General features: G+C 41.7%; 2 protein-coding genes across 6 annotated transcripts in view; one reads left to right on the forward strand and one right to left on the reverse strand.

Annotated features, from left to right (window-relative positions):
- LOC106566948 (tyrosine-protein phosphatase non-receptor type 11) overlaps window positions 1-7,369 on the forward strand; it is a 104,308-nt gene extending 96,939 nt beyond the window's left edge. For all 5 annotated transcript variants that reach the window (XM_045693339.2, XM_045693337.2, XM_014135627.3 and 2 more), the window contains one exon: window positions 3,690-7,369. In XM_045693339.2, coding sequence (XP_045549295.1) covers window positions 3,690-3,810 — 121 coding nt within the window. In that variant the 3' untranslated portion in view covers window positions 3,811-7,369. The remainder of the gene's footprint in view (window positions 1-3,689) is intronic.
- A 2,304-nt stretch (window positions 7,370-9,673) lies between these two features.
- LOC106566946 (RING finger protein 223) lies at window positions 9,674-19,583 on the reverse strand. The gene is made up of 2 exons (XM_014135624.3): window positions 19,249-19,583; window positions 9,674-11,694 (listed from the first exon to the last, which is right to left on the reverse strand). The coding sequence occupies exon 2, from the start codon at window positions 11,593-11,595 to the stop codon at window positions 10,876-10,878; it is 720 nt and encodes a 239-aa protein (XP_013991099.1). The 5' UTR covers window positions 11,596-11,694; window positions 19,249-19,583; the 3' UTR covers window positions 9,674-10,875.
- Between the last annotated feature and the right edge of the window lie 5,824 nt (window positions 19,584-25,407).

The raw sequence follows: 25,407 nt of genomic DNA on the forward strand, positions 1-25,407 counted from the left end.
CTGCTACCCTAAGAGCGGGCGCAGATGGAGAGATGTTAGGTAAGCAGTTATGTTGTCTCATCTGCCAAGTCTTAATAAACCATCATAACCGAGATGTTGTCATACTGTCATGTTCCTTTCAAGAGCTTCAAAATAACCTACTCCCTTTAACTGAAGGCAGAAACACCAAGGCAGGTTAAACTGTGTCATTGTGGCATATACAGGCTCCTCGGGTATGCTTAAATAATTAAGTATCAAATATCAACAGAATTCAACCCTCAGTCCAGAGTAAACCTTTGCTTTTCTAGAAAACTAAAGAACTCTGTGTCTACAGACAAGCAGCTGTCCATGCGTGTTCTTCCAACACAAGACGGAAAGTTCAGTGTTTTCCAATTAATTTAACTCCATTTCTCAGTTAGCAGATATGGCAATGCCTGTTTGGTTGTCTGATAAGATACAAGACAATTGAAATGGACATAAAACCAATACTTCTCTGTCAATGGGTTCCAGAAATATTCCAGATGAGGAAAGACATCACAAAAACACATGCATTTTGCAAATCAGTAAATCAAATCAAATTGTATTTGTCACATGCGCCGAATACAACAGGTGTAGACCTTACCATGAAATGCTTATTTACAAGCCCTTAACCAACAATGCAGTTTTAAGAAAATAGAGTTGAGAAACTATTTATTAAATAAACGAAAGTACAAAATTAAATAACAATAACGAGGCTATATATAGGGGATACCAGTAACGAGTCAACGTGCGAGGGTAAGGTTAGTCGTGGTAATTTGTACATGTAGGTAGGGGTAAAGTGACGAAGCATGGTAGCAGCAGTGTAAAAACAAAGGGGGGTTGGGTCAATGCAAATAGTACGGGTGGCCATTTTGATTAATTATTCATCAGTCTTTAGGGGTAGAAGCTGTTAAGGAGCCTTTTGGACCTAGACTTGGCGTTCCGGTACAGCTTGCCGTGCGGTAGCAGAGAGAACAGTCTATGACTTAGGTGACTGGAGTCTTTGACAATTTTTGGGGCTTTCCTCAACACCGTCTAGTATATAGGTCCTGGATGACAGGAAGTTTGGCCCCGGTGATGTACTGGGCCATATGCACTACCCTCTGTAGTGCCTTACGGTCGGGATGCTGAGCTGTTGCCATACCAGGCAGTGATGCAACCGGTCAGGATGCTTTCGATGGTGCAGCTGTAGAACTTTTTGAGAATTTGGGGACCCATGCCAAATATTTTCAGTCTCCTGAGGGAAAGGCTTTGTCGTGCCCTCTTCACGACGGTCTTGGTGTGCTTGGACCATGTTAGTTTGTTGGTGATGTGGACACCAAGGAACTTGAAGCTCTCAACCTGCTCCACTAAAGCCCCATTGTGAATGGGGGCGTGTTCGGCCCTCCTTTTCCTATAGTCCACGATCAGCTCCTTTGTCTTGCTGACATTGAGGGAGAGGTTGTTGTCCTGGCACCACACTGCCAGGTCTCGGAACTCCTCCCTATAGGCTGTCTTATTGTTGACGGTGATCAGGTCGTGCTTGGCCACACAGTTGTAGGTGAACAGGGAGTACAGGAGGGGGCTAAGCACGCACCCCCGAGGGGCCCCGTGTTGAGTAGCTGTGTGGCAGATGTGTTGTTGCCTACCCTTACCACCTGGGGGTGACCCGTCAGGAAGTCCACGATCAAATTGCAGAGGAAGTGTTTAGTCCCAGGGTCCTTAGCTTTGTGATGAGCTTTGTGAGCACAATGGTGTTGAACGCTGAACTGTAGTCAATGAACAGCATTCTCACATAGGTGTTCCTTTTGTCCAGGTGTGAAAGGGCAGTGTGGAGTGCAATTGAGATTGCATCATCTGTGGATCTGTTGGGGCGGTATGCGAATTGGAGTGGGTCTAGGGTTTCCGGGAGGATGCTGTTGATGTGAGCCATGACAAGCCTTTCAAAGCACTTCATGGCTACTGACGTGAGTGCTACAGGGCGGTAGTCATTTAGGCAGGTTACCTTTGCTTTCTTGGGCACAGGGACTATGGTGGTCTGCTTGAAACATGTAGGTATGACAGACTCGGTCAGGGAGAGATTGAAAATGTCAGTGAAAACACTTGCCAGTTGGTCCGCGCATGCTCTGAGTACATGTCCTGGTAATCCGTCTGGCCCGCAGCCTTGTGAATGTTGACCTATTTCAAGGTCTTGCTCACATCGACTACGGAGAGCGTGATCACACAGTCGTCCAGAACAGCTGGTCCTGTCATGCATGGTTCAGTGTTGCTTGCCTCGAAGTGAGCATAAAAAGCATTTAGACCATCTGGTAGTCTCGCTACACTGGGCAGCTTGTGGCTGGGTTTCCCTTTATAGTCCGTAATAGTTTGCAAGCCCTGCCACATCCAACAAGCATCAGAGCTGATGTAGTAGGATTCAATCTTAGTCCTGTATTGACACTTTGCCTGTTTGATGGTTCGTCGGAAGGCATAGCGGGATTTCTTATAAGTGTCTGGATTAGTGTCCCGCTCCTTAAAAGCGGCAGCTCTAGCCTTTAGCCCGAGCTGACAAGGTAAAAATCTGTCGTTCTGCCCCTGAGCAAGGAAGTTAACCCACTGTTCCCCGGGTGCTGAAGACGTTGATGTCGATTAAGGCAGCCCTCCACACCTCTCTGATTCAGAGGGGGGTTAAATGTGGAAGACACATTTCAATTGAATGCATTCCCCCTTTCCTTTTCTTTTAGCTCGGTGTGGATGTTGCCAGTAATCTATGGCTTCTGGTTGGGATATGTACGTACGGTCACTGTGCGGACAATGTCGTCGATGCACTTATTTATGAAGCCAATGACTAAGGTGGTGTACTCCTCAATGCCATTGGATGAATCGCGGAACATATTTGAGTCTGTGCTGCAAAACAGTCCTGTTGCTTAGCATCCACATCATCTGTCCACTTCCGTATTGAGTACTGGTACTTCCTGCTTTAGTTTTTGCTTGTAAGTAGGAATCAGGAGGATCGAATTATGGTCAGTTTTGCCAAATGGAGGACGGGGGAAAACTTTTGTACATGTCTCTGTGTGGAGTAAAAGTGGTCTAGAGTTTTTTTTCCTCTGGTTGCACATGATGGTAGAAATGAGGTGGAAACGGATTTATGTTTGTCTGCATTAAAGTCCCCAGCCACTAGGATCGACGCATCTGGATGAGCATTTTCTTGTTTGCTTATGGCCTTTAGTGCCAGAATTGGTTTGTGGTGGTAAATAGACGGCTACGGAAAATATAGATAGTGTGGTGTTCAGCTTATCATGAGGTACTCTACCTCAGGCGAGCAATACTTTGAGACTTCCTTAATATTAGACATCGCACACCAGCTGTTATTGACAAATAGACAAACACTACCACCCCTCGTCTTACCAAACATTCGCGCCAGACTCAAAAATCTTCTTCAGGTTCGAGGTGAGTAGTTGCTGTTCTGATATCTTGAAGCTCTTTTTGGTCTTAAGAGACGGTAGCAGCAACATTATGTTCAAAATAAGTTACAAACAATGTGAATAAACACACAATAGCACAATTTGGTTAGGAGCCTGTAAAACGGAAGCCGTCCCCTCCGACGCCATTACTCTGAACGAGTAGTGACTATAGGATTAATTTAGTTGTCGTGCTCACTACTGTGTTTTATTGTGTGCATTTCTATTAGAAGTGGTTCTGTGTAACACGGTGTGCCGTTGTGTGTGCTTCAGTTTCAGCAGAGGTGCCTCTTCGCCAGCGCCTGATCCATGGGGGGCCTGTGGAGCTCTGGCCCCGGACCCCCTGGCGGTGGACCCTACCTGGGGTGAAGGTGGAGGTCCTGACCCCTCCTAGTCTCTCCCCTTCTGCTGCCCTGCTGGCTGTCTGGAGCATTGCCCCTCCACGGAGAGAGGGGTGTAGCGCAGGGCTCTTGTCCTTCTATCTTCATCCCCCTCCCCTCTCTCTCTCTCTATGACCTCCACATGACTTCATGTCTCTTATACAGGCTCTACCGTTTACTGACAGTGCCTTGTCTACAGACGTGTCTGTAACACCCCTTCCTCCTCACACAGTTGTTCCATCTCACCACCCAAACCCCCTATCCATCAACCATCCCACCGGCCCAACAAATGTCCTTTGCTTATTTCTGTTGACTCAAACTAAATCGACAAATGAAACAAACCATTGTGTACTCTTGTGCGATATCAATGTTTAAGTGATGCTTTGCTCTGTCGTGTTCCGTCATGAGGTGGAGGGGACAAGAAAGGATGAAGCTAAGCCATTTCTCTTCTCGCTCTTAGAATTCGCTCCTCTCTCTCTCTCTCTCTCTCTCTCTCTCTCTCTCTCTCTCTCTCTCTCTCTCTCTCTCTCTCTCCTACTTGAATCAAAGTGTTGAGCGATTTTACCACATGAGGCACTGGCGCAGACAAGCTTACTCCTTACTCAACCCTCTCCCATATCTTCATTTTGAAAGTCGAGGAAAGTCAGGGTATTCGCAATGGATATTTTCTATTTCTGTACAGGGAAGTATTTCTTCAATATAGTTTGAGATGTACTTGTTTATCCCACCTGTCCCACCGATGGTCTCTTGTGCCAATAGAAGACGTGCATGCTCATCTACTTTAGTGATTCCACCATTACAGTTGCTGAGCGCCTATTCAGTCAATAATAACAAGCTCCTCTCCAGACTTACTCATGAAATGTTTCTATTTATTTAGTTTGAATCTGTGTCCTTTCAATTGATTGTTGTTTATTTTATTGTTATTATTGGTGTGATTTTGTAATGCACAGGATATGTTTTTTTATGTTTTTGTTTATTGGGGAAAATGAAAAAGCGGTGCGGTATTGCCTCCGAAGGAAGAAAGATCCAATTCCATTGTTATGAATTGACAAAAAAGCACAATTTTCTGCCCTGCACTTGCTCTGCAGATCCTGGTTTATATGCATGAAATTAACATAGTTTGAGGTCAACGTTGGCCTCAGAGAAAGTCTGCGATGGTTTTCCTCCTAATCGAATGGCATAACGAACAGGGTTAAACATCTGCCAAGCGAGAGATATGAGAAGAAGGGAGAGGATAGGAGAGAAGTCAGGATGCTAGCCTGGCTGCCATCGCTGAAGTCTTTAGCCAAACATTACTGGGCCAGATGGCCAACAGCCCAAGATTAAATAATAGAATTATCTCCAAAAAGCAAACTACAAGATGGCTATAATCCAGGCTTGACGATGGTGGGAGTAAAAACCGACGTTAGTGATGATGTCATAAGGAGGGAGGCGCCGCACAGCCTTCTGTAATATATTTGTAGATATACATGTACATAATGGGCAGTGGCTTCTTTCTGACAGATGTCATGCTAACTATTCTTAGCATTTTGCATAAAAATCTAATGTTGAAGATGTTCGCACTGGATTTAGCCAGCGGCACAATGATGTCATCCTTTTGAACAAGCCAGTTGTTTGGCTACTTAGAGGTTGTGTTACCTGCTGTGTGTCGGGCTGTACTTGTACATGGTTCAGGCCTTTTTAACTAAGGCTTGGCAGCACATATGAGGGCTGCATTTGCTACATCGTCCCTTGCTCGTCCTAACACCAATGCAGTAACTTTCAGTAATACTGAAAGTATGAATTTTCAGTATTTCCCTTTTAGCCGAAATGTCTGTAATTCAGAAAGCACAGCTAAATCAGTCCTAATAGGATACGTCATTCTCGATATTGTATTCATGCTACATTGAACTCCAAAAGTATTGGGACAGTGACACATTATTTGTAGTTTTGGCTCTGTACACCAGCACTTTTTACCATGATTACGGATAGTCCTGAACGAATCGTTAATAATGATGAATGAGAAAGTTAGACACACAAATATCATAATCCCCCCAGAATGCTAACCTCCCTTGTTATTGTCATGGTGAGAGGTTAGCATGTTTGTGCGTCTGTAACTTACTGACTCATAATTATTCACGATTCATTCAGGACTATCTGTAATCATGGTAGCATCCACATTAATGTAGAAGTGTTTAGAAACACATTCTATTCATATTTACAATAAAAGTGACTCCAAAATGAAACAATACATTATTTACCATTCATTTCTATTGTGCACAAAATAATCTGAAACAGCCAAAACAAACAACAAATGCATCCAACACGTTTGTAGAGTCACAAGCTTGATGTAATCATCGTGTGCTAGGAATATGGGACCAAATAGTAAACTTTTGACAATTTTAATACACATATAAGTGAATTTGGCCCAATACTTTTGGTCCCCTAAAATGGGGAGGACGATGTACAAAAAGTGCTGTAATTTCTAAATGGTTCACCTGGTATGGATGAAGTCTGCACTTTAACCTCATATATCATTTCAAATCCGAAGTGCTGGAGTGCAGAGCCAAAACAACAATAAATGTGTCACTGTCCCAATACTTTTGGAGCTCACTGTATATTCTGAAATCACTGGTAGCTGTAGGTATTTTGAAATTAAGTGGTATGCTATTCTGAAGTGATCACTGAACATTTTGTGCAATTATCTCTCTCCATCATTCGTTCAACTGCCTGCCCAACTCCTAATCTTGCCCAATGAATGAAAAGTGCATTTTTTGTTTCCTGTTTTCTTAATTATGTTGCACTGATGATCATGATGATGATGATGTTGATGATTTTGTATTGTATTTCACTTTGCCTCTATGGGTCAAAACGTTTTGTTATGTGGTGAAAAATTGAGGGGCGAATCCTAACTTCTACTTATGAGAAATGTTCACTTATTGATGTCAGTGGGACACTGAGTGAAAACTTTACTTTGGTGGAAATTAGCCCCTAACACAATACTTGAAATTCTGTTTGAAGCTTCTGAGTCCTTTAGCTGAGGGCTTGTGATCTGTGACTGTCAGGATGGCCATTGCCTGTTTAAAGAGTACAGTATGATGATAGTCAGCTCGACGTATACGCCATCAGTGTTGTAAGTTTTCTTTTCATTTCCTATTTTCTTTTGAAGCATTTTGTTTTCTATAAGATGGTTATTATTATGATGATTATTATTATTATCTGTGTGTCTATTTGGTGTTATTACACCATTGATAATAACTTCATGATTATGAATTATAAGCTAAACAGGTGTTCTTGGAGGTATACAGTAATTATATCAGTTATTTTATATCTACTCTTTAAATTTACTTGAATATGATGTCGACGTAGTAAAAAAAGAAATACTTGTTCCTTTGTTGGTTGCAATATGCCTGATTTGAGTAGTGGTATACTGACTGTTCCTGTGTTTGGATGAAGACTGTTTCCCCCCTCTTGCACTGACTCAGCCCAAACGCCTTCTGTCCTGGCGTGTAGCGCTGATGCAATGAGATGGTCAGAAATAACAAAATCATTAAATATTTCATAGTTTAATAAAAATCTATGAAGGAAATATGATCTCTGCTCATTCCTGTCTCTATGTGATGATAGTTTAGTGCCTTCTTGAATGCTGTAATAATGGGACTTGCTGATGTCCGTGCACAGTTAGCACAATATTTACTTTATAAGCAGGAAAATGTGAAGTGATTTTCTTCTACAAGAAATGTGTTATTTCTTAGGTAAAAGCTAAAGACCAAATAATGCAACTATTATCTTATGTCATATTTAGTTAGCTATACTTAGTTATCCTCCTCTTTTGATGTTATGCTCTTGTGTGCTGTAATGTGACTTGCCAATCAATGTCCATGCCTTTCATAAAACCATATATTTTCCTTTCAGGAGGAAGAAATGCATTATTTTAGGAGGTAAGTACTTATATATTATAACTTTGCATATCTGTCTAACACAGGGTAATAAAAGTACACTGCTCAACAAAAAACAAGGGAACACTTAAACAACACAATGTAACTCCAAGTCAATCACACTTCTGTGAAATCAAACTGTCCACTTAGGAAGCAACACTGATTGACAATAAATTTCACATGCTGTTGTGCAAATGGAATAGACAACAGGTGGAAATTATAGGCAATTAGCAAGACACCCCCAATAAAGGAGTGGTTCTGCAGGTGGGGACCACAGACCACTTCTCAGTTCCTATGCTTCCTGGCTGATGTTTTGGTCACTTTTGAATGCTGGCGGTGCTTTCACTATAGTGGTAGCATGAGACGGAGTCTACAACCCACACAAGTGGCTCAGGTAGTGCAGCTCATCCAGGATGGCACATCAATGCGAGTTGTGGCAAGAAGGTTTGCTGTGTCTGTCAGCGTAGTGTCCAGAGCTTGGAGGCACTACCAGGAGACAGGCCAATACATCAGGAGACGTGGAGGAGGCCGTAGGAGGGCAACAACCCAGCAGCAGGACCGCTACCTCCGCCTTTGTGCAAGGAGGAGCAGGAGGAGCACTGCCAGAGCCCTGCAAAATTACCTCTAGCAGGCCACAAATGTGCATGTGTCTGCTCAAACGGTCAGAAACAGACTCCATAAGGGTGGTATGAGGGCCCGACGTCCACAGGTGGGGGTTGTGCTTACAGCCCAACACCGTGCAGGACGTTTGGTATTTGCCAGAAAACACCAAGATTGGCAAATTCGCCACTGGCGCCCTGTGCTCTTCACAGATGAAAGCAGGTTCACACTGAGCACATGTGACAGACGTGACAGAGTCTGGAGACGCCGTGGAGAACGTTCTGCTGCCTGCAACATCCTCCATCATGACCGGTTTGGCGTTGGGTCAGTCATGGTGTGGGGTGGCATTTCTATGGGGGTCCGCACAGCCCTCCATGTGCTCGCCAGAGGTAGCCTGACTGCCATTAGGTACCGAGATGAGATCCTCAGACCCCTTGTGAGACCATATGCTGGTGCGGTTGGCCCTGGGTTCCTGCTAATGCAAGACAATGCTAGACCTCATGTGGCTGGAGTGTGTCAGCAGTTCCTGCAAGAGGAAGGCATTGATGCTATGGACTGGCCCGCCCGTTCCCCAGACCTGAATCCAATTGAGCACATCTGTGACATCATGTCTCGCTCCATCCACCAACGCCACGTTGCACCACAGACTGTCCAGGAGTTGGCGGATGCTTTAGTCTAGGTCTGGGAGGAGATCCCTCAGGAGACCATCCGCCACCTCATCAGGAGCATGCCCAGGCGTTGTAGGGAGGTCATACAGGCACGTGGAGGCCACACACACTACTGAGCCTCATTTTGACTTGTTTTAAGGACATTACATCAAAGTTGGATCAGCCTGTAGTGTGGTTTTCCACTTTAATTTTGAGTGTGACTCCAAATCCAGACCTCCATGGGTTGATAAATTGGATTTCCATTGATTATTTTTGTGTGATTTTGTTGTAAAGCACATTCAACTATGTAAAGAAAAAAGTATTTAATAAGATTATTTATTTCATTCAGATCTAGGATGTGTTGTTTAAGTGTTCCCTTTATTTTTTTGAGCAGTATATTTCTATAGCTTTTTATTGCATTCTAAAGTAGCAGTTTATCAGTCTCATATCAACACTCACTACTATAAAGACCACTCACTACTGTAATAAGAGAACCCCTAACTGGAAAAGCCACTCCTTACTGTAGCAGGAAGGGTTCACTATTCCTTTGAAGCAGTTTACAACATTGTTCTTAGTAATAATGCTTGTGTATTGGGAAAATTATGACTGGTCATATGGTGTGTGCCCAGATAAGATACTTACAGGAATCACTCTTGAAAAAAACGTACAAAGAAACTTGGGAGTCAAACAATCCGCCATCATTGACACAATGGGAAAATCTAATTATTTATTTTTTGAAATGTTGAAATGGCATGGGCGACCGAGAAAAAACAAATTGGTTCAATTTAAAGCCAAGTGGCAAACAATAATGCAGGCACTAGGGATGGGGGAGTGAGCATGCAGGTCTGGGCAGAGGAGATGTAGTCATTGTTTGTGTGTCTGTAAGTTGTTGTTAGTATGTATACGTTTGTTTTTGGAATGTAAAAAAAATAAGAAAAACTATATGTAATACAAATAAAATAAAGAGATTCTAACAGGAAGTGGGAAAAAGCAGTCCATGAATCATTAGTTCCTACCAAGGCCACCCATTCATGCCTATGTAATTTTGGTCAATCCTGATTAGGTAAGTGCTGTACAAAGCTTTTCATAAACAAAGCTATGCAATATTTTCCTAAACCTAGACCATGCCTGTGTTGTTTTTCATTTATTGTAGTATTGTAAAATATATATCAAAATAGTACAATGAACTATATACATTAATATACAATTTCAGCATTGTGTTTTGGCATACAATTATTTTCAAATCAGATAAGACAGCTGAACTTGCACATTGTTCTTTAACTGAACATTTTGAGTGGAGGTTACTAAGGGATTGAGTTTCAATGTCTGCTCTGACTTGGATACACAACAATAATGCTTTCAGTGTGTTGTGAAAGTAATGTCGGACGGATTTGGTTTGAAAAAAATTACTTAGCTGTCAAACTATACTGTTGTACTGTGGCCAACAAATCTGATACTGTAGATATGAATAGATTTCATCCAGATTGTGTCTGAATATTACAACATTTTTAATCCACATATTATATTTTTTATGCAAATAACAATTTTATAAAGGAAAATCTCAAACAATATCAGTTAAATCAAAGTGCAAGGATTGGAATTCATGTATGAATTTCAATATGAATGTTATTTGTAACTTTCTTGTCAGAATAATGACGCTGAGCACACCGTTATCAATTGTTAAAACAATTGGATGGAGTGTGCGGTCTCTCACCGTTCAATTCTATATTCAATCTTCTTTGATTCAAATCAAATTTTATTAGTCACAGGTGTAGACCTTACAGTGAAATGCTTCCTTACAAGCCCCTAACTGACAGTCGTGGGCCTTAACCACATGGCCTTGTGCTTTTCAATAAACACTCTGGGGATCTGTGGACTTGTGAACCAGGTATCTGGCCTACTACATACCTGTCTTTTAATTAAAGGCTCCCTTTGTGAGACTGTGTATCCTGGTGAATGGGGTAGCGGTGGTGGTGAAGCCGTGTACTGAGCCCACGGAGCGCGGCATGCAGCGCATATTGCCCGTGGTGACAATGCACTGCAGGGGCCACAGCACGATGACCACCAGCAGCACCATCAACACAATGAAGAGCAGCAGCCGCTTCCAGTCGTTCAGACGCTCCAGGAAGCCTATGTGCTGGGGCCATGTCTGAGCAAGGACCTCACCTGCCTTGCTGGCCCCAATGTCGATGGAGATGCAGAAGGCCGAGGTGGAGCTGGATGTTCCGGGGTTGGCCTCCAGTGGCCGCTTGTAGCACAGCTTCTCCCCATCGAGCCACACAGGTTCCTCGTGCTGCTGGTGGCTGGGCAGTTTACACAGTACCTCCTGGCTGGTGGCCAGGGCAGGCGGACCCTCCTCGGTTAGGAGGGTAGGGTGGCGGCAGAATGGACAAGGGATCTTGCTGCTGCCTCCTCCTTCCTGCTCTCCTAGCGAAATGGCCATGAGGCGCGACAGGCACTCCAGGCAGAAGGTGTGGGTGCACTCCAGCAGCTTGGGCGTCTTGAAGACATTGTCGTAGGTGTTGTAACAGATGGAGCACTCGGGTTGGCTACCAAAAGCAACCATTTTGTCCAGGTCCACATTCTCTTCCTGGGGCATCACCTTGGTGTGCCACATTTGAGGGATCTGCGCCATCTTGAAGGGGTGTTCTGTATCCTTTTCTCCCTTTCTTTGGTCTTGATTGGCACTCCCTCTTTTTCCCCCTTTCTCTTCTTTGTTTTTGGTGTGGATTATCTGAGAATGAATGAAAATCCAGATTATTTATATTTTAATGACGTGTTCAGATAGTTTCTAGTAAAATAACGGGCCAGACACCATGTAAAATCTATTTTTAGCATCAAGCAGTGTGTACATAATCCCAAATGGTTAACAGGATTTCATTCAAGAGCATATTATAAAGTAGGTCATAAAGGTTTACGTCCTCATGCAGGCGGAGTTGCAATACCATTATGTTATTCCCTTCAGAATATGATTACATTCTGACCTAATTTAAGGAGATTACACTCACAGTAGTCACAAATAATTCAGCATTTGGTGGAATTTAATCATAAAGTAAGGTGTATAAATTTTAAGTATTTTTAAATATTTACATACAGTTGAAGTCAGAAGTTTACATACACCTTAGCCAAATACATTTAAACTCAGTTTTTCACAATTCCTGACATTTAATCCTAGTAAAAAATTCACTGTCTTGGGTCAGTTAGGATCACCACTTTATTTTAAGAATGTGAAGCGTCAGAATAATAGTAGAGAGAATGATTTATTTCAGCTTTTATTTCTTTCATCACATTCCCAGTGGGTCAGAAGTTTACATACACTCAATTAGTATTTGGCATTCCTCCTGACAGAGCTGGTGTAAGTGAGTCAGGTTTGTAGGCCTCCTTGCTCGCACAAGTTTTTTCAGTTCTGCCTACAAACTTTCTATAGGATTGAGGTCAGGGCTTTGTGATGGCGACTCCAATACCTTGACTTTGTTGTCCTTAAGCCATTTTGCCACAACTTTGGAAGTATGCTTGGGGTCATTGTCCATTTGGAAGATCCCTTTGCGACCAAGCTTTAACTTCTTGACTGATGTCTTGAGATGTTGCTTCAATATATCCACTTAATTGTCCTCCTCATGATGCCATCTATTTTGTGAAGTGCACCAGTCCCTCCTGCAGCAAAGCACCCCCACAACATGATGCTGCCACCCCCGTGCTTCACAGTTGGGATGGTGTTTTTCGGTTTGCAAGCCTCACCCTTTTTCCTCCAAACATAACAATGGTCAAAATGGCCAAACAGTTCTATTTTTGTTTCATCAGACCAGAGGACATTTCCCTAAAAAATACGATCTTTGTCCCCATGTGCAGTTGCAAACCGTAGTCTGTCTTTTTTATGGCGGTTTTTGAGCAGTGGCTTCTTCCTTGCTGAGCGGCCTTTCAGGTTATGTCAATGTAGGACTCGTTTGACTATGGATATAGATACTTTTGTACCTGTTTCCTCCAGTATCTTCACAAGGTCCTTTGCTGTTGCTAAGGGACTGATTTGCGCTTTTCGCACCAAAGTACGTTCATCTCTAGGAGACAGAACGCATCTCCTTCCTGAGTGGTATGATGGCTGTGTGGTCCCATTGTGTTTATAGTTGCGTACTATTGTTTGTACAGATGAACGTGGTACCTCCAGGCGTTTGGAAATTGCTCCCAAGGATGAACCAGACTTGTGGAGGTCTACAATTTATTTTCTGAGGTCTTGGCTGATTTTATTTTTATTTTCATGATGTCAAGGAAAGATGCACTGAGTTTGAAGGTAGGCCTTGAAAAACATCCACAGGTACACTTCCAATTGACTCAAATGATGTCAGTTAGCCTATCAGAAGCTTCTAAAGCCATGATATCATTTTCTGGAATTTTCCAAGCTGTTTAAACGCACAGTGAACTTAGTGTATGTAAACTTCTGACCCACTGGAATTGTGATACAGTGAATTGTAAGTGAAATAATCTGTCTGTAAACAATTGCTGGAAAGATGACTTGTGTCATGCACAAAGTAGATGTCCTTACCGACTTGCCAAAACTATAGTTTGTTAAAAAGACATTTGTGGAGTGGTTGAAAAACGAGTTTAATTGACTCCAACCTAAGTGTATGTAAACTTCAACTGTATATCGTTCCCAAGCCAAATCATCCTATCAGTCTGTTTTTGTCACTAATTTCATGCATCTGCTTGTCAAGTCCTCATATTTAACCTCACATTGAAGTGCTTTACTGTTTTCTTTTTAGCACAACCAGGGCTACAAGTAGAATGAAAAACATTTTGACATCAAAATGTACATTCATGAGTTTAATTGAATACTGTGACAACAAAAATTAGGACAGCCAAACAAAAACCTGATCTAAAAACAGCATTTATAAGAATTATGTTAGTACAGAAAATGTTTGCTCTGTGGGATATGAATATTCAAATAGTATGTGACAACTGTGTTCAATTTGGAGTTTGTGACAGCAACTATATGAGTCTATTACGGTATAATAGACACTATTTCCTGGGCAGAAATGTATGAAATTGACTGTTGTATCCACAAAACCTCACCCATTGTCTTATACCCATGTCTGTAATCTGTCTGTAAGTGTTTAAAGTCTGTTTAGTAGCTATAAAAAGCTCAGGAAAACATCAGGAATTAAAGCTGCAAGCAGCATTGCCGGGGCTACGCTGTGTGCCCGCTGTGCCACCATCAGGACAAATTGGACACATTGCCCTAGGACGAGTTACTTCTGTACTATTTACCATGCTTGCCAAATATCAGAACTCAAATTCAAACTGATTATGCAATATTATTTGCTTTTGATGCATTTTGGACCATTTTCAATGATGTTGACTACTTTAAACGTCTTCTTTTCCAGAACCACTGGACCGATCGGAACAAAATTCTCCAAAACTCCAGCTGAAACAATATGAGCCAATGAGCTTGCATGAATGGTTTTTCCTATCCAAAGGTGCCACAATGTGGCCAAACTCAACCATATTTTACAGGTTCGCTAGACTCATATCCTTGAGCATATGTGCCAAATTTGAGTCAAACAGATCAAGATATTTGCCCGTTATGTGCTTGCATATGTTGAGTCTTCACAGTGTTTGGAACATGTGCACCAAGATTTGTTACATTACGAATATCGTGACTGATTTATGTGCAGACCATGCCCACGTGAATGTTTATTGGTCAGCTTGACATAACATACTATGTTGTTTGACGCACTAGCCTGGATTATAGTGCGTTTGTAGTCCTTTGTCCATAGATGCCATATATCAAGTTTTGCCAAGATCAGCCATTCGATGTCAGAGTAGCGTGTTTTTCTTGAGGCAAATATTTGTCTTGTGAGCAGAGGAACCTATGGAATAAATTTCATGACACTAGGTCACCGGGGTGCGGGGGCTGACCTTTCAAAGTTAGCATTTTCAATTGCTTGTTATAGTGCCACCATGTGGCCAATTGGCATGGTATTGAACTTGGGTCTTTGCCATGTTGCTAAGTTGCACAGTCCTGGGCCTTTTCATCTCACAAGAGTTAGCATTTTTTTCACCAAAACAGGAACATAATAACAATGAACTGGAACATATACAATAGGGTTTTCACCAGCTTTGCTGCTGAAGCCCTAATTATCACAATGCAATACTTCTTTAAGATCTTCTATGGAGGAAACCCCTTCCATTCTAATGAGTCCTGTACGGATGTGACCATCAAGCAAAACAGACAACTGGAGCGTGTTCGTGAGTGTCTAAGCTTTCCATGATGGGGTCACTGTCTGTAGCTCAAACCGTTTGGACTTTGGAGATGTTTCTGTGCGTTAGCACAGCTCCCATCTACCGCAGAGGCGTGTGGCTGCTATGGGCTGATCCAGGGCAACAGGAAGTCTGTAGCTGAAACACGGACTCAGGAGGTGTTCAGAACCACCCACATTTCAGCTCTTTCATATTGGGGCGCTGTACTGAAGCCACCGTGCAGCCATCATGGTACTCATCTATTGTAAGAAAAGATTTTGGAAACATTTACATTGATACATGTATTCTATTACTTTTAACTTATATTATGTGAGCTAAACATAACAAAAATATATTTAAAAAAATCTATATTTAGAAAATAGTAAAAATAAAGAAAAACCCTTGAATGAGTCGGTGTGTCCAGACTTTTGACTGGTACTGTACATCATTGCTTACCACCAACTAAACCCACTGTAAAGTCATTAGGCGACCTCTTGCATCCCCTGGGCAATGTTCATCAGGGAAATGTTTTGAAACGTTGTAGATAGAAATGTTATGAGTAGAGCTGGCACAATTGTTCCTTCTACCTGTCAGAGGCATTTTTGTTCTACATCAAATATATAATTTATTTCACTTTTATTTAACCAGGAAAGACCCTTGAGTTAAGAAACCTCTTTTATGAGGGCGATCAGGAAACCTATATCTGAGCATTTCACAAACGCTGTGCACCAGCTGAATGAGGCCCAGCTGTTGAAAGCATCTTTCTAGTGTGTGGGGAACAGTTATGTGGGACTCTCTCATCAGGCAGTACTAGAGATGGACACAGAGCTCTTTGTTATTCCCGGTTTTCGCAGACATCAGGATGAGCACCCTTCACAGGGACCTCCCTCTGGCCAGAGCCTCAAAGTCACCCAGCCAACCATCACTCTGATCAACAGACAGATAGTGTTATAGCACCACCACTATTGTACCACAACCATTAGCCATTAGCCATCCAGTATTGTATACCCTGAGTCAATACATGTTAGAATTACCTTTGGTAGCGATTACAGCTGTGAGTCTTTCTGGGTAAGTCTCTAAGAGCTTTCCACACCTGGATTGTGCAACATTTGCCCCTTATTCTTTAAAGACTTCTTCAAGCTCTGTCAAGTTGGTTGTTGATTTATTGCTAGACAACCATTTTCAAGTCTTGCCATGGATTTTCAAGCAGATTTAAGTCAAAACTGTAACTCGGCCACTCAGGAACATTCACTGTCTTTTTGGTAAACAACTCTGGTGTATATTTGGCCTTGTGTTTTAGGTTGTTGTCGTGCTGAAAGGTGAATTCATCTCCCAGTGTCTGGTAGAAAGCAAACTGAACCAGGTTTTCTAGTAGCATTTTGCCTGTGCTTAGCTCCATTCCATTTATTTTTTATCCTAAACTGCCCAGTCCTTAACGATTACAAGCATACCCATAACATGATGCAGCCACCACTATGCTTGAAAATATGGAGAGTGGTACTCAGTAATGTGTTGTATTGGATTTGCCCCAAACATAACACTTTGTATTCAGGACAAAAAGTGAATGCTTTGCCATATTTTTTACAGTATTACTTTAGTGCCTTGTTGCAAACAGGATGCTTGTTTTGTAATTTTTGTATTCTGAACAATCTTCCTTCTTTTAACTCTGTCAATTAGGTTAGTATTGTGGAGTAACTACAATGTTGTTGATCCATCCCCAGTTTTCTCCTATCACAGCCATTAAAATGTTTTAAAGTCACCGTCGGCCTCATTGTGAAATCCCTGAGCGGTTTCCTTCCTCTTCGGCAACTGAGTTAAGAAAGACACCTGTATCTTTGTGGGTGTATTGATACACCATCCAAAGTGTAATTAATAACTTCACCATGCTGAAAGGGATATTCAACTTATTTCGTCTTGCCATAACAAAGGGATTGAATACTTATTGACTCAAGACATTTCACCTTTTCATTTTTTATTCATTTGTAAACATTTCTAAAAAATATTTCCACTTTGACATTATGGGATATTGTGTGTGACAAAATATCTCAATATAATACATTTTAAATCATGGCTGTAACACCACAAAATGTGGAAAACGTCAAGGGGTGTGAATACTTTCTGAAGGCACTGTATCTACATATGCCACTTCCTGACAAATGACAAACTTTCTGGTATTGGTTTGGGTGTGATTGACACCTGTGTTCCTCTAATGCAGGATAGGTAGGTAGCTAGTAGGTACAGGACAGGTGATACAGTAGCTGTGAGGAGGTTGCATGTGTTCCCCCTCGCCACACAGCAGCCCTACCCATCTCTGTCCGGGCCCAGCTCTGCCAGCTGGCTGGTACAATGTGTCTGCTTGTTCTTCCTCTCCTCTCATTGCTCCATCTACCTGTTGGCATTCCTGCAGGGCCAGCCTCTGCCCAGGGCTCCTGTCTCTCTCTCTATCTACAGTATCTCCCTCTCTCTCTCTCGCTCTCTCACACACCACCATTTCAGACACAGAAACAATTGGAGGCCCTCAAAAGAAGTCTTGATGGATCCCCTAACTTCCTACGCAAACTACAATGTAGCAACTGCTCTGATGTTGGAAACAATGTAAAACAATCAACTAAGTAGACCAAGTGAGAATATCTGCAGCTTATCTGTGGCCTATGGGTTTAATTCCAACCTTTGTTAAACTTGTTATACCACTGTTAACCTCCCACGATCCCAACCCACTGTTTGCACTTCAGGTAGAAGTTACTCCCAAAGCACAGACCTAAGATCAGCTTAACCTCCCTAAGTCCTAGCTGGAACGATCAGGTTTATTTAACAGTCAACAAACCACAACACCGACCACATATCAGTGCTTATGGGCACATTTTAGTGTGTGGGACCACTGACAGTCATTAATATAATCTTTGTTTGGCAAGTCGGACCTGGTTATCTACCACAGGAACATGAGGAAGGAGAGCCTTTGTTTTGCCTTGCAGACTGGCGCTCCCTGAAGTTTGAACCCTTCCTCCCTGCCTGCCCTGTCTCTATCTATACGACCCGCTTTGGCTCTCAGCGGCACGTTTTCACCCTATCGCCATTTTAGCCGAGTGACCCGGTTTTGTTACTGCCTCCAAATCTATTCTAGCTGAGATATTTTGCGTTGTTAAGTGTTGTGTTTTTCAGATTCTCAGAGTGGAATCTTAGCTTGTTTAAAGTCATTGGTAACATTTGATGTCTTTCATGAATAAATCTTTATACATGTGTATCAATGTTTACAATGAATTAAATACATATTTATTAACAGTTTATAAATAGTTTATCAATGCTTATTCATGATAGATATTTTAAAGTGTTACCAAGTCTTCCTTTTTAAATGGTAAGCTAAGCTAAGTGCAGTAGGCTACAGTGCCTATGATTCTACCAAACAAAGCAGGTAGAGTTATGTGTTGACTTTTTAGGGCAGCAGCTGTTGTTTTCAACTGAATACCGTGGCCAGAGGCGGACTGGGACCAGAAATCGGCTCTGGAATTTCTAACACAACAGACCATTTTTTTCTTTGTGGCCCCCACAACAGCCATTTGTTTTCCCTTGAGGTCCCCACACCAGCCCATTTTATTCCTTGAGACCTCCATTATTAGCCAGATATTAATCATTTAGCTTTTTTTTTTGACATGCCCACTTCGGCTAAAAATGGACCAGCCCATCTGGCCCGAAATGCTCGAAATGCCAGATGACTTGTCCACCCTTGAGCGTGGCCTTTGTGTTCTTCAGCTGTGTGTATTTTGAGGTCCGCTGGTGCATAAACAGTTACACTGCCTTTCTCTTCCATTGCTGCTATACCTGTTCTCCAATTCTAAAGTAAACGTAACTTGATCCTCAGAAACGTGAGGTGTGCAACAGCATACAGTTCTGCTCAAAAAACTTGCTCTGATATGAATTTAATTGATCCACATGTGAAAACATAATCTAAAACAACATGTTTTATCCTGTATCAGTTGGGACAATCTCATATGTTTTTACTGTATACATATAAGCTAAGGTCAACAAAAGGTTTAAAGTTCCTGCTGAAGTTTCCTCTTACCTGTATAGTGAAAATATTGCCAGATGACCCTCTTTCTCTTTCTAGTGTATTACAGGCATTTCCTGATCGATTCTTCCTTCTGTAGACAAAAACATATCTTCAGGCCAAGTTGGACGACTGGGGGGTCCCACGGAGGAGGTGTGAATTGTGGGGATCACTCTGCAGCTACAGTATTCCCTGGTCATTGGAAGCTAAACGAATGGAAGTCAAGCAAGCTGCAGGTGTGCTCTCACTAAGCCTTCACAGTAGCATGAGGTGTTTGCATTAGCCCAGGGGCCCTTCTCTTTCTGTCCGTTGGTCGTCTCTCACCTGCTCTACTCTGCCGACTCCCTTTTCAGCTCTCTATGTAAATGGCACTGCAGGCAGGGGAACAAAAAGGTGGCCTTGAGGGAGTGTCTGAAGGGGTTGGACAAGGGGGAGGGGGGGAGGGGATAGGGATAGGCTAAGGAGACTCCAACACATTCTTGCCTCTCTACCTTACACTCCCTTTCCTTACTCCCCCTCTCTTTCTCTCTCCTCTCTTTCTCTCTCCTGCTCTTTCTCTCTCCTGCTCTTTCTGTCTCTCTTATATCCCACTAACACACTCATGCAAAAGCACACTGAGACAATCAAATCAAATGCTCTTACCCTATGAAAAGTAAGGTTGGTAATGTTCAGATAGGGTGTTACCACCCAGCCTATCTAACTGTTCTCAGGGCCTTCCCATCTACAGTGTGTGATCACACTTATAAAGTAGTATAAGATTCTCAGCGCATCAGACCACATTAATGGGTTTGTACTGTCATTACATTTGTATACCTTTATTTAACTAGGCAAGTCAATTAAGGTCAAATTCTTATTTACAATGACAGCCTACCCCGGTGCTGGTCCAATTGTGCACCACCCTATGGGACTCCCAATCACAGCCGGTTGTGACACAGCCTGGAATCAAACCAGGGTCTGTAGTGACACCTCTAGCACTGAGATGCAGTGCCTTAGACAGTTGTGCCACTTGGGAGCCCTTAAGTGTTCCTCTGCTACCCCCTCTCCCTTCCCCCTCAGGCACATGCAAGCCCCCACACCTCAGCAACCAATAAATGACTGGGGTGATATGAAACAGCAGTATTTGTATTCCAGTTACTAAATAACAGGCGGGCTACAACAGCTGTTAGCACTAGGCCAAAGTATTGCTAATGGCCCAGACCCATGTCACCATGAACTGCCATGTGCTATTAAAACAGACACGGTTCCCTGAAGGGAGCGGATATGTGATGCACCGTTTTTCAATGCCCCACCTTGTGATACAACCACTTTTCAGGGTGTCTTGATTATAATAGCACAGAGGTTAAATAATGAGTATTTTGGATTAATGTTGTGTTGAATAGAAATTAATGGTAAATAATGAATTGTGTCATTTTGAAGTCACTTTTATTGTAAATAAGAATAGAATATGTTTCTGAACACTTCTACATTAATGTGGATGCTACCATCATTAAGGGTAATCATGAATGAATCGTGAATAATGATGAGTAAGAAAGTTACAGAGGCATACATATAATACCACCAAAAAAAATCTAACCTCCCTTGTTACTGGTAATGGTGAGAGGTTAGTATGTTTTAGGGGTAGGAACTTTGTTCCTCTGTAACTTTCTCACTCATCATTATTCACAATTCATTCATGATATTATATTCTTATTTACAATAAAAGTGACAATGCATTATTTACCATTCATTTGTATTGGACACAACATAATCCGAAACACAACCAAAACATTCTGCAAATGCATCCAACAGGTTTGTAGTCATAAGTTTGATGTAGTCATTGTGTGCTAGGAATATGGGACCAAATACTAATACTTTAACACAATATAATTGAATTTCTCCAAATGTTTATGACACCTTCAAATGGGGTGACTCGATACATAAAGTGCTTTAATTTCTAAATGATAAAAATATATTCATTAAACTACCCTCAAATAGAATGTGACATTCTGTACTGTCGCCTCATATAACACATTTGATCTCGAATTCAAAATGCTGGAGTATAGAGACAAATTAAACATTTTAGCTTCAATGTCTAAATAGTGTATTATCCAGTGTTTTGTGTGACTGTTCTTAACGGGAAGCTGTTAATAGTAGTGCGCCTAGGATTGCAACATTCCGTTAACCTTTCAGAAATGCAGAGATTTTGGTTGGAGGGTTCCAGATTTCCTGCTTATTCCCTCCAGTTTCCAGGAATCTTCCAACTGGGATTTCTGGAAAACCTGGGAATTTAAGGAAAGTTACCAGAATTTTGCAACCCTGAAGGGACCAAGGGAAACTTTCACATGTAACCACAAATGAGTGTCTAAAGCAGAAGGGACTGCAATGAGCTTGTCAATGCATTGTCAGTGACAAACGCAGTCTCTAAGAGATGTGGGGCGGCAGCGTAGCCTAGTGGTTAGAGTGTTGGGCTAGATGAGTGTCTAAAGGTTGAAAGTTCGAATCCCCATGGCAGTTAACCCACTGTTCCTAGGCCATCATTGAAAATAAGAATTTGTTCTTAACTGACTTGCCTTGTTACATAACAAACTTCCCTAATACCTGGAATTTGTGCGCATCCCTGTAAATATGTTGCTAGCCTTTAAAATTTGTGACTGTCCTGAAGAAAAGCACACAGCGACCATGACTAGAAGGTTTGAATCTACTGGTTGCTAGATGAAGCTTGATGCTCACACGTGAGCGGGCAGTAATGGTTGCTGCGCTGCCCTTGAGGAAAGGGGAAATAAATAATACTAGGTTTACTATCTACATTTTACTCTGGGCCTGTTGGGGCATTTGCTTATACAAGCAAGACAGGGAAAAGGCAATTTGTTTCCATTTAAGTTCATCATGGGCTTTGATTGTAAGTGACATAATTGTCTTGAAAACCTATATTGCAAGGTGTTATATGTGTTTTAAAGCCAACTTTGGTGGTATACACTGTTGTTTGAGTGCTTCATGATTGGTGTGATTTTGCAAGTATATTTCAAATATGAAATATGCCTTGCTACAAATACAAGACATATCAGGGTTAGTTAATCAGTCATTAATACTTCAGAGTATGTTAGTGTTTAACCAGAAATGCATGGGTCATTATGTCACAGGCGTCAAAGTGAGTAGACCAAGGTGCAGCGTGGAATATGTTCATCTTGAGTTTAATGAAGAAAGAATGAACACTTTACAAATAAACAAAAATGACAGCAGACAGTTCCGTCAGGTACTTACAACTAAATGGAAAATAACTACCCACAAAAAAAACAAAGGAAAAACAGGCTGCCTAAGTATGGCTTCCAATCAGAGACAATGATAGACACCTGCCTCTGATTGGAAACCATACCCGGCCAAACAGAACACAAAACATAGAATGCCCACCCACATATGACACCCTGGCCTAGCTAAACAGAGAAAACGCAGCTCTCCTAAGTCAGAGCGTGACACATTATAATTCAGTCCATATGCAATGTGTGATTAAATTAGCCAGCGCTGCAAAGGGAGGGATTTGATGATCAATGTATTATGTAACTCTGAACTACTCAACTCAAAAAGCACCCTGGCTCCTTTTTATGCTGAACAGCATTTCTCTGAATCGATAGAGTTCAACAGGTCAGAGGTGGAGAAGAAATCATATACCTTAAGGCCATTCATTCTCCACCCTCCATTTACCAGCAGCCAGCCCACGCTCACCTGCGCTCCACAGCTTAGCATACACCATGAATAGATTAATCCGTTCCAGTAACAACTATAAAACCCTCACACCGAATCATACTGTATGCCCCTAACTAGGGCATGCATGGATACAATGTATGTCAATTCAAAGATGCTGTTTATTTTTGAGCCGCTTACAGCGCAGTGGCCTCGATGCCTGGGCCTGTGAACGGAGCTAACAGATGATTTTGGTACAGTGAAGGCTAGCGCAACGCATGAGAGTCTCCGAAGACGTTCTGGATCTTGCATAATAGGTTCTGCAATAGGAAAGTATGTACCTCTGATGCAGCGAATGAGACACTCTGAGACGTTTTGCATTTTGCTTGGTAGGTTCTGCAGTAGGATAGCGTGACCGTCTATTGGCTTCTTGGCTAGATATGAACTTTCAAATTAGTTGAATTACTTGCTTATGTTGCATTTCCCCGAAGTCATGCATTGATGTCAATGGGAAGTTAGGATTTACCCCTTATTGAATAGCATCTAAAACATACTAATGAACTATTATTGGAAATATTTATCGTTTTGTCACATAGTCCAATATTTTTTACGTCAGTGGTAAAATAAAACCCATTGTCATCCATTCTAGAACAGGACCATAGAGATGCATAAAGATTGCTACTTAGAAATAACCCGTTTTTGCAGCAACATTGCCATTGAGGGCATCCATTATTTTAAAGTAGTCAATAGGGTGGGGATCCCTATGGGTTGGGAGTGATCAGCCAATGATCAGAGCGTTGCTTGTCTTCTTCTTCAAATTGGTTTGCCTAGTTTGGAAATGGCTTTAAACTATATCACCTCCATCTAGTGGCCACAATAAAATAATGACAAACAAGATTTGGTTCAAGTCTCCAGCAGTTCAAGTGGCGATAAATCACTAGTAATAGCAGATTTTTTTGCCTAACATCAACAGAAGAAGAAAATGTACTACTTTAAAGTGGAGGTAACTTCAATGGAGTCGCCCATGCTGTCACAGATGCCAAAATGGCACATTATACAACATTGTGATCTCTATAAATCTATAAGAACAGGACCTAGTTCTGAGGAGAGAGATTCTCTGCATGAGCATTGGAGCTGAACATCAGTTCAATAATACTTCATTTTACCTCAGGTCCAACTTGAACACACTTTAATCCTCTGCATATGTGGTTTAATGCTGAATTCACGTACTATCGAAAACTCAGAACCTCCGAGTTAAAATGAATGTAAGTTATTTGCATAGAGCTTCCTATTGGTTGATTCTGATACTTCCCAAGTGGGAAACCCAGGACCATCTTTCTACAAGGATTTAGCAAGTACTTTCATAATTCCGACTAGCACGTAAAATCGGCATAACCTCAAGCAGCGACAAATATAATATTTTAGTAATACTTTTTATTTTTTATTACCCATTTTGGCTGGTGGGGAAAACTGCAAAAACTTTATATAGAACACAATCCAACATGAATCATTTAATGAATTGCTTGTCAGAGTATACATAGAAAAACATATATATTGAACTCTGTATAAACCAAATATGGATTTTTTTGGCCTATTCACTGTAAAAAGTATAAAAGCTAAATAATAGGTAAATTGCCTTAACGTGAAGGGGACATAGCAATAACATACAAACAGCAAGTTGAAATATGGATATGTATACAAAAGGTGGGTTTAATCCTGGATGCTGATTGGTTTTAACCAATCAGTGTCTATTTCACGACTAGACTTACCACTGGCTAAGGCTATGACATTAAAATGCCTATTAAATTTCCATCTCACTTCTCAATTCTTTGTCTCATCTCCCCAGCCATGCAATTTATAAACTTTTTTTTTTTACAAATCTCCACTGTAAAAAAGCATCTACTGTAGACATCTCCCCTTGCTTTTTGCTAGCATTTGGTTTGCAACAGTAGAGATTTGTAAAAACCTTGTTGTCTCTCTCTCCGAAGTTTCTAACATTGCTGTCCTCCACGATGAAATCAGGGAGGGGACTGTACATTTGTCTCCAGCCGTGAGTACTGGATCTGTCTCTGTCCGTGGTACGTTAGTACCTTCTTATGTTAGTCACACACGATGTCTTAAACAGCCCTGGCCCAATTTTGATTACATTTTTTGGTGAATGATGTGTCTTGCCATAGAGATCCAGCATTTACAAAATCACACTAATTGGCCAGGTGGTGGCGCTATAAAAAGAGATGTAAAATGCTAACTTTGAAAAGTCACGCCACTCACCTCATTTTACTTAATGTCCTGAAGGAACAAATTTGCCTCAGGGACACATAAGGTCTGCCTTGATGGATGTTCCGCCAATTAGAATTTTGTGAAAAACACTGAAAACGCTACTCTTCTGGCACCAAATGACCGATCTGCACAAAACTTGATATGTGGCATCTATGGACAAAGTTCACTCAACGTAGTATTTCTAGACTAGTACCTAAAACAACATGGCCGCTATTAATCAATAAATATTCACGTGGG

This window comes from Salmo salar, chromosome 13 (genome assembly GCF_965601325.2).
Source record: "Salmo salar chromosome 13, fSalSal1, whole genome shotgun sequence".
Classification (NCBI taxonomy): domain Eukaryota; kingdom Metazoa; phylum Chordata; class Actinopteri; order Salmoniformes; family Salmonidae; genus Salmo; species Salmo salar.